The sequence below is a fragment of the Octodon degus genome, unplaced genomic scaffold (assembly GCF_000260255.1).
Source record: "Octodon degus isolate 3935 unplaced genomic scaffold, OctDeg1.0 scaffold00284, whole genome shotgun sequence".
Taxonomy (NCBI): Eukaryota; Metazoa; Chordata; class Mammalia; order Rodentia; family Octodontidae; genus Octodon; species Octodon degus.
The window spans coordinates 880,321-889,842 of NW_004524860.1; the positions used below are offsets into that span (position 1 = coordinate 880,321).

General features: G+C 41.8%; 3 gene segments (V, D, J or C); all 3 read left to right on the plus strand.

The window, feature by feature from the left end:
• LOC101561254 overlaps positions 1–558 on the plus strand; it is an 18,515-nt gene extending 17,957 nt beyond the window's left edge. Inside the window, 1 exon segment of the V gene segment in view lies at positions 396–558. Within this exon segment, the coding sequence occupies positions 396–558 (163 nt within the window).
• A 1,861-nt stretch (positions 559–2,419) lies between these two features.
• Positions 2,420–2,908, plus strand: LOC101562450. The segment is given in 2 exon segments: positions 2,420–2,493; positions 2,580–2,908. Coding segments are annotated over 2 exon segments (375 nt in total).
• A 4,416-nt stretch (positions 2,909–7,324) lies between these two features.
• LOC101564441 overlaps positions 7,325–9,522 on the plus strand; it is a 123,168-nt gene continuing 120,970 nt past the window's right edge. The window contains 1 exon segment of the V gene segment in view: positions 7,325–7,371. Coding sequence covers positions 7,326–7,371 — 46 coding nt within the window.

Consider the following 9,522-nt stretch of genomic DNA (forward strand, 5'->3'; position numbering starts at 1 on the left):
CTCTCTCAAATAAATAAATAAATAAAATTAAAAAAAAATAAGGCCTTCCTCTGCTGATGAGAACCAACCCAGCCCTAGCCCTGCATCCCGGGAGTGCAGCCCACACCTTGATTTCCTGGTGATCCAACTCAGTGATCAATACTGAACACAGACACCATGAAATTTAGGGAAAATTGGGTTGTCTTTGCTGATCTTTCCAAAGGAGTTTTATGCAGAATAATATAGTGTGTAAGTGTACCTTAGTAGGATAAACAAGAGGCATCTGTGAGTTTCCTGAGCAGGATATTTCTGGGCTTACAGATGTCGAGTATGAGATTCAGCTGGTGGAAAGCGTAAAGCCTTTGTGCAGCCTTAAATACTGAAGGCTGAATTTCAGCCTCCAGGTTCACCTTCAGTAGCTATAACACACACTGCTTTTGTAAGGCTTCAAGGAAGGGGCAAGGCTGGACCTTGTCATTTGTAACCAGTGGAGATAGCATACACTATGCAGACTGGAAGGGCCAACTGACCATCTGCAGAGATGAGGCCAAGAGTAATGTGTCTACAAAACATGCCTGAGAACTGAGGACACGCTCATGTGCAGTTGTGTAAGAGAAGCCCTGAGAGACTATCATTCAGAGCCAGACATCAACCTCCCTTCAGGGTCGCCGAAGACCAGCAGGGGGCGCTGAAGATGCACAGAACACCAGGAAAGTTACAGATGCAGAGAAGGAAGTTGAGTGGGGAGGGCTTCCTGTCACCCAGTATGGTTCCCTTTGTCTCATAAAATAATATAGCCTAAGGAGGTCCTGCAACACATAATCTACCAACTTGGTATACAACTTCCAAGTAATCATCCTCTGATAACATTCATTACACAACTGTGTATTCACATAAATGCTTTCTTCATCTCAGCATGAGTTTCACTAGATGAAAAAATATCATTTCTATGAATATCAAGGTTATCTTGTAAATTTTATGTGTTTTATTTTTTTTTGAATCCCAAATTATAACCATCTGAAACTGAATCTGATGACTTCTCCACATGGCAAGATGTTGACTTATGAAGAAATAAATGCTTCAGATTGGGTAATGAAATCCTTCAGATGTCTCTGCACAAGGTCTGAAAATGCATGGCTCTGTGTTGTGCTAGGCCCATTCAGGAGAAATTTTTGCCAAAATCAGTACCAGCAGCCATTTGGAGAACTGTACTCAGGGGAGAAGGGAGTATGGGAGGCCTGACTGGACTCAGGGTAGAGCTCAATGGCCTTGTGGAACTTCCTCTATGCATAGTAGCTGAACAGGAGTTGGGAACACACCTCCTTTATGAATCTCAGAATCAAGGATGTATGGAGCACAATGTTGATAGCCTACATTTTGGATCTCTCTCTCTCTCTCTCTCTCTCTCTCTCTCTCTCTCTCTCTCTCTTCTGCACAGATCTCCCTCTATCTTGTGTTTCACTCCATAAATCAGTAAAGCAGTGGAGACTCTTCAAGATGAAATACTTTATTTCATAGTATTAATTTTTTATTGATACACTTCCAATAGCTCTTGCTTCATATATTATCTCAGTTCGGTTCTGCATTCACAGTCACAAATATTTGCAACGGAATCTTCACTCTAAACACTTGTGAGGGACCTAAGAATTAGTGTCTGTCGGGCTGTGGAGGACAGAGCAACTGATTGGAGCATAGACCACGTGCACCAATCAATAAGTAAAAATGAAGAAAATGGATAACAATATAATTTCTGTGAAAACTGAATTTTTTTGGTGTCACTGTGAATGAGATACAATCAAAATTAACACAAATGCTTAGACTTGGAAAGAGTTATCATGGTTCACATTCAAGTCTATGCCTTCATGAGGTCAAAAACACAGCCCTAGACCATATATCATAGTTACAGCTTCAGGACCAAGAGGCTCCATGCCAACTAGGTAGGACACCAGCAGTGCAGATGGGTGCTGGCGAAACCATTTTAGGAGGTCTGTCTCATATCAGAGATGTCCCTGGTTCATAGTGAGTCCTCATATGAAATGGTCAGTGTCCTTCTCTTGGAGTCAATAACAAATTTTGTTAACACCTGCTAGAAGTAGGCAAAGGTCAATTCTAGAGCCCTGAGGCTCATGTGGCTTTAATCTACTCAAATTTGATTCATACAGCAGAGACTTCAGGCATTGGATTGATTTTCAGTGAAAGGAGGTCTCCATGTGAGGGTTTGAGGAAGTGCAACGCGATGCATTTCCTCACACAGAATAAGGACATAGATCCCAGGTCCTCACTGTTGTAAGATCCATGGCCAAATACTTCCTGATGCCCAGCTGTCGGAGTTTCAGTGCTAAGAAGTTTCCTTCCTCATGACTATGCAAATAAGCAGGGTCTGCTGAGGTAAATATGGAGAGGTCTGTGCCCAAAGCGTTCCACAGCCATCAAGGTCTGTAGAATTTCCCAGAGCACAGATACTGACTATGGACTGGGCCTGGAGACTCTTCTTCTTGGTGGCAGCTGTGACAGGTTAGAGGATCGCCAGTCTTAGCACCGAGGAAGGCACTGGAGCATGTAAGGTGACACCAACTCCAACTTCTGTCCTCTCTCCACAGGTACCCTCGGCGAGGTTCAGCTGCTTCAGTCTGATGCTGAAGTGAGGAGGCCTGGGACCTCAGTGAAGGTCTCCTGCAGGACTTCTGGCTACACCTTCACAGATTATTACATGTACTGGGTGAAACAGAGCCCAGGACAGGGGCTGGAGTGGATTGGATGGATTGATCCTGAAGATGAAGAAAGTAACTATGCTCAGAAGTTCCAGGGCAGGGCCACCCTCACTGCAGACACCTCCTCCAGCACAGCCTACATGGAGCTGAGCAATCTGAGCTCCGAAGACACAGCTGTGTATTACTGTGTGAAGCACAGTGTGGTAACCACATCCTGAGTGTGTCAGAAACCCTGAGGGAGGAGCAGCTGCATTACTGTTGATAGGACTGAGATGATAAAACTCAGAGCTTGGGTGAGGTAATTAAGGACAGGAATGAGAGGAACGGGTACACACTATACATTATGGGGAATTATCCATGCCACCATCACCTTACATGCAAAATACAGGAAGTAGATACATTTTACAATTGATAAGGTTATCACATACAATGCCATGAGGGGATTTGTATTGACACATATTTCAAGTCAGTTGAAGAAATAACTACAAAGCACGTTCTTCTACCATAGGACAGTGTTCTGTTTAATTTGTGAAAAGTGGCAAGAATCTCTCCCAGAAAGTCTGTTATTTCTGTTTCATAGAATTTCCATAGACTTCAGGTTTACATTTATAAAAGTTTAAGAATGTACAGAGGTTTCCCAGGAATCTCAGCCCAGTCTCACCCACAGCACCCTCCTCTCCAGTCCTTCTGTGTTCCAATGTGGGGGTGTCAGTGACTCAGCATCATCTTCCACGTCTTGGCTTTCACTTGGGTTCACTCCTTGTGGCTGTGCATTCTGTGTGCCTGGAAAAGTGCTTAGTCACTCTTCTCCATCATGTTGTCCAGTGTAAATATCAGGAGCAAGACCTTGTCCCTGGAGGACAAGTGAGGCCTGCAGACAGGGAAGGCTTTCTGCCTAGGACAGAAAGGGTCTGTGCAGCTGAGTGCCAGTGTAGGTTCCAGGAGCCTGTGTTGCCCCTTGGGCTCTTTCCTGAGACATAGTCCTGTCATCTGCTGCACAGGTGTGTTTCCTGATGTTGCAAGTGCTGATTCATCTTTGGCATCATTTTCAGATGTGCAGCTGTGCCTGCACTCAGTATGCATCCAGTAAGGAAAGCTGAAGGGGATGAAGCTGACGGAAGATCCCTTGTGCAGTGTGAGAAAGCAGATGCTCAGCTCAGCTGATGGAACCCATCTGATACTTCCCACAGGGCTCTCTTCGCCTCCTTAAGGAATTCTTCAGGAGTCTCCCACACTGGAGGAGCCATTTTTCATTCCCATCAGCATGGAATAAGATTCCTGCTACCCTTAAATTCCTTGGCCTTTTTGGATGAATATTTTCTTCTTAGATTTTCTGAATGTTAGAAATCTGATCTTATAAATATATACTTTTTCTAAAACCCACATAAACATATGTCAACTAGCCCTACATAAGCGCTTCCATTTATATCATCATTGCATTTTTAATTGTTTTTAATTTCATCTTAAATTTTCTTACTGATATTTTTTTTCTGTATTTTAGGGAAGGGTCTACAGATCAGACATGTAGTGACCTGCCTGTGTACTGTTTCCCAAGAGCTGGGATTACAGGCACACACCACCACACCCAGTCTCAATTGCAACCTCAGCAGGCCCTGGGGAAGGGGCAAGAACAGCAGGCCCAGGTATTGAACCCCCGATCCTTGCACCTTCTTGCAGGTGCTTAGTGATTTTTGCTACAAGTTCTTTATCAGTTCTAGAATTATCAGGTATATTTTCTGAGTCAGTGCCTTTTCTTTTCACTGACTAATCTGTGTTTTTACATAAATATTTTCTAAACTTTGGTACAGTGATATGTGTCACATTTCTCAATGGTAAATGTTATTCCGTAAGAATCATTTGTATTTTCTTGATTACTCGTGGTGGTATGAAGCTACTCATGTATCCGTTCTCCATCAGAGGCTGTCTATTGAGCAATGTCTGCTGGGGTGTTTTGCAATTTTTAAAAGGAACAATTTTATTTTTATCCTAGATTTTCAACTATTATTAAATATTTGAGAAGCAAATATTCTCTCTCTACTTACAGGTGAACTTATCATCTCAGTATCGCTTTTCCTTACTTAACATTATATATATTTCATGGAGTCTGACGTCTATTTCTCTTTGTGTTCCCTCCACTTATGAAAGAAGAATAAATTTTACAGGCATTAGTGGCAATCAGATTATATCTCTGTTTCTTTTATAATTGTTATACTTTTCATTCATATTTTGTTTGATTTTTATGATTGCATGATATAGGTGGCCAAAGTTTATTTCTTTGCATGTACATATCCAGTTTCACTAGAACTTTTTAGAAGGATCTCTCCCACTCTGCCCTCCTCATTGCCTACTGCAGTCAGTCGCCCACATGGGTGTGAAAACCCTGTCCCTGGCTCCTCCCTCCTTGTGCTGCTTCCTGGCTGTCATGGGCTGAGCACCTCTGCTCCCCTTCACCCTCTCCATGCTCTCTTCACCCTGGAACCAACTGCCCTTGGGCTGAACACACTGAAGCTGTGAATAGAAACAAGCTTCTCCTCCTTTAAGAATGGGAATCTGATATTTTACCCCAGTATAGGGAAAATCATAAAATAATAAGAATAGATCATCAAAATAATCTCAAAGCAAAACTGAAATTGTCCTGAATATGTAACATTTGTACACTAAGGGTTCAGTTTCAGCTATGGCCCAAGCCCATACTTGTACAAGTCAAGTTTTAGAAGAGCCAGCCCTGCGGATGCTCTTAGCCATGATTTCCTCCAGGTAGTTCTATTCACTGTAGAGGTGATGGTGTGAGTCACAGAGTCATTCAGTTCTCTCTGTCTTATCTAATACACATTCTCAGTCATTGTGCGTTTCTCAATATATTATGTTATAGAGAAAACTTTTCTGCTACTTTCTATTAAATTATTTTTAATTAATCTATGTATTTGGTAGAGTCTTGCTACACAGCTCCAATTCACAGTGACCCTCCTGTTTCAACCTCCACAGTGCTTGGATTACAGGTATATACCAACATGCCAGGCTTCAGTGGCTGGCTTGGCTCAGGGCCAGCACAGAATATGGTACCAGGATCGAACTCAAGTCCTTGTGCTTTTTAGGCAGGTGCATAGACCACTGGACTATCTCCCTGGCTAAAAGTCTATTCAATTAATAATTCATTCTTTCCTTACTGCTTCTACCTATTTTAAATTATTTCTATTTTTTGTCTTCAATATATATTTTTTATTGTGTTGCAACATGCTTTAAGGAGGAAAGATCATTTTATAATTTGTGTTCTATTTCTTTTCCTTGCTTCTTCCCTCTGTTTTCTCTGTCTTGATTGTTGGCTTTCCACTGTTTTTCATAATGCTATACCACTTCCTACTCCTATCATCTTTGTAATATTTATTGTTTTGCATCTTTTCATACAACTCAATCTAGGTTTCTTACTATGATAACTCATAGTGCAGTGTTTATTTTTTTCTCTGATAATCATTAGTGTTGAGTAATTTTTTCAAATAATAGGTATCTATTTATATAATTCTCTTGTGAGAAATGTCTTAAGATATTTCTTTTTGGGACCGGGGAGATGGCTCAGTGGAAAAAGCGCTTCCCTGGAAAGCACAAGGACCTGAGTTCAATCCCCGGTTCCACAAAAAAAGTTATTTCTTTTTATTCATTATCACCCTTATATTAACTTGTCATTTGTATTCTTAATATAGTCTCATAATAAGCCCTTATCAGATTCACTAAGGGTTTTTATTTCATTTTTATTAGAATACTATTTTTTTGGATATTTGCCTTGTTATATACACTGACAAAAATGCACTCACTGCTGGGGAGATGACTCAGTAGAATAAGTGCTTGCCTGGCAAGTGCAAGGGCCTGAGTTCAATCCCTGGTCCCACAAAAAAAATACATTCACTGATGAAAAATAGCAAGTGTCAGCTCCAGCAATATTTCACATGATAAGAATTATCTCCTTAGGTGGAAGTAATACTCTATTGTTCACTGCTGACAGGGAAGTTGTACCTTCCCCAGTATGTCCTGATAGTATTTTCTCCAATAATCTTACTAGATAGTGTCCTGAACTAATAATGCCTAGGGCAGACTTACACAGATACACGAGGACAAGGAGCCTCTCAAATCCAAACTATTTGAGAAAACTTGGTTATATAAGATCCCAGCTGAAGGAGGAGCACCACACCCATGGACGGAAACACAGTGTGAAAGGAACTGAAGAACTTCAGACAAACCTTGCATCAGGAGGCTAGGTTTCCTAAATGTCCTTTTCCATATCTAGAAGAAGCCCCAGGCTCCATGGTCTGCCCCATTTCAGATGCTTCACTGAAACTGACAGAAAAAAACTCAAAGGCTCTAAGAATATCACACCTTGCTCACTTTCTTCCACATTTCATTGTTGTGCCCGCAGTCTGCACCCACTGCCCCACCCAGATTTCTCTGTCTGGAGGGAGGATAAAGGGTCATGGTATAGGAAAAAGTCCCAGTGCAATTAAGTTTCTCAAGTCAGGTGGTAAAGCCCTCGAGGCCTATTTCTACCTTCAGAGAACTCCCGCATGCAAAGCAGCCTCCTGTTTTATGTTGAAAGCCCAGCCCTAGATTAACGGCCCTAATCTCCTCAACAGCATTTGTCAGAGCATGGAATTCCTGCTGCTGCTCCTCTGCCTGGTGGCATATCCATGCTGTGAGTATCCCAGGGTTTCACAGACAGATCTGGGCATGGAGTGTCGGGTGTATTGAACTCATGGTGATGCTCCTTGTTCCCAGGAGTCCTGTCCCAAGTGCAGCTTCAGGAGTCAGGACCTGGCCTGGTGAAGCCTTCAGAGACCCTGTCCCTCACCTGCACAGTCTCTGGATTCTCTTTAACCAGCATTGATGTCAGCTGGATCCGTCAGGCACCAGGAAAGGGGCTGGAGTGGATGGGTAACATACGGAGTGGTGGAAGCAAAGGTTACAACTCAGCCCTAAAATCACGACTGAGCATCAACAGGGACGCCTCCATGAAGCAAGCTTCCTTAACACTGAGCAGCCTGAAGACTGAGGACACGGCCGTGTATTACTGTGCAATATACACAGAGAGGAGCCCTCAGAGTGAGCCCAATCATAAACCTCCCTGCTGCCTGCTCTAAACACCAGGGGGCGCTCAAGATGTACTGAGCTCCACGACAGCCTCAGGAGAAGGTGCACAGTGGCCTGGGAGGAGAAAGCTTTTACAGTCTCTGGTTCACTCGTGCTGCTCTGGTACTGTTCTAGCATACCTTGTCATTTCATATTCTATTGATTTTTATTTTGTCTTACTTTCTAAACAGTATCTTTTCTACTCAGGATAAATATTTCTTGTTTATTCTCTGGTTCCCTGGTTCCCTCACATTTAAGATATTTCACACAGTACTGAGCCTCTTTGTACTTCTTATTTTTTTGAGCCATACTTTTATTTCAGTTTTTGATATTTCTCTGTACTCTTGTTTTGACATTACTTCCAAATTAACCAAATCACTGAGTGATAGAAAGTAATCAACCAACCAACCAACCAATTTTTTTTTCTTATGTATTTTTTAGGGAAATGTCTACAGGGAGTTCAGGATCTCACTACTAGTTCGGACTCATAGAGATCCGCCTGTTATAGCCTCCCAAGTGCTGGGATTACAGACGTGTGCCACTATGCCCAGTCTCAGTTTGCATTTCAGTGCACCCCAGGGGCAGGGGTGGCACAGCAGGCCCAGGGATCGAACCCCAGTCCTTGGGCTTGCTTGCAAGCCTTTTAATCCACTGAACTATTTGGCCGGCCCTAAGACTGGCATACTTTTTTTTTCTTGAATAATTTTATTGAGAAACAAACAGCAATGAGATAGTTTCAAAACCAATTAACATGACAGTTTCAATAATTAATACATTGCATATTGTGTTCTTAGTGGTTATGCATAGTACAAGATGCAGACCTGTAAGTTCCTGACTGTGGGAAGAGGTCTCAGGAAAGTTTCTATGATGTGCAAAATTTGTATGCACTTGTTGAGCATGTTGGGGGCAGATGTGTGACAACTTTTGCTTGATGCAAATCTACAAAAGTAAAATGAGCACGGAGACATACATGGCTGACTTCTGCAAAAGTGTCCATAAGTAAAGTGTATCTTCATCACTAATATATTCATCTTTGAAATTTGCATAAGTCATATTTTGGCTTCACACAAGAATAGAAAATGATGTTTACTTTCATAATGTCTTTTTTCTGTGAAGTCCAGAAAATAATTTTTTAAACTGCATTTGGTGCATGGTCACAACAGGCAGCTTGGACTAATCCTCATGTTTTCAGCCTCCCCAGGGCTGGCATTACAGATGTGTGCCACCATGTCTGGCCTCTGTGTTGGGCTCAGGGCGCCTGGTGGTGGGGCCAGAAATTGCTTTTACGTTTCAAGGTGAATTCATTCCCCACTGAGGTGGACAACACGGTGGGCATTGCAAGTGCTTCTGTTCCTGGTATTCCCAATCTTTCACATTTTTGAATTTTTTCTTCTCATTTTCATGTTGATGATAGAAACTAAGAACATTATTTAACACTTTTTGCGTTACTTGTGTGTGAGAAGCTCTAAGGTATTTGAGGCAGAGAACGAACATGAGTTAGAGAAGCTTCATCTCTCTCAAGAGCTCTAATCTTTTTTTTTAACATTATTGTTATTTAATAATGTTAAATATATATTAAAGAAGAATTAATACAAGTATTAGTAGTAGTACAAATGTTATACCCCAATTTTTTTTTAAGTTCCGTTGTTGAATATTATAGGTGTGTAAACTCAGCAAAATAGTCTAAAAGAGTACAGAAGCCCATAATAGCATTGGG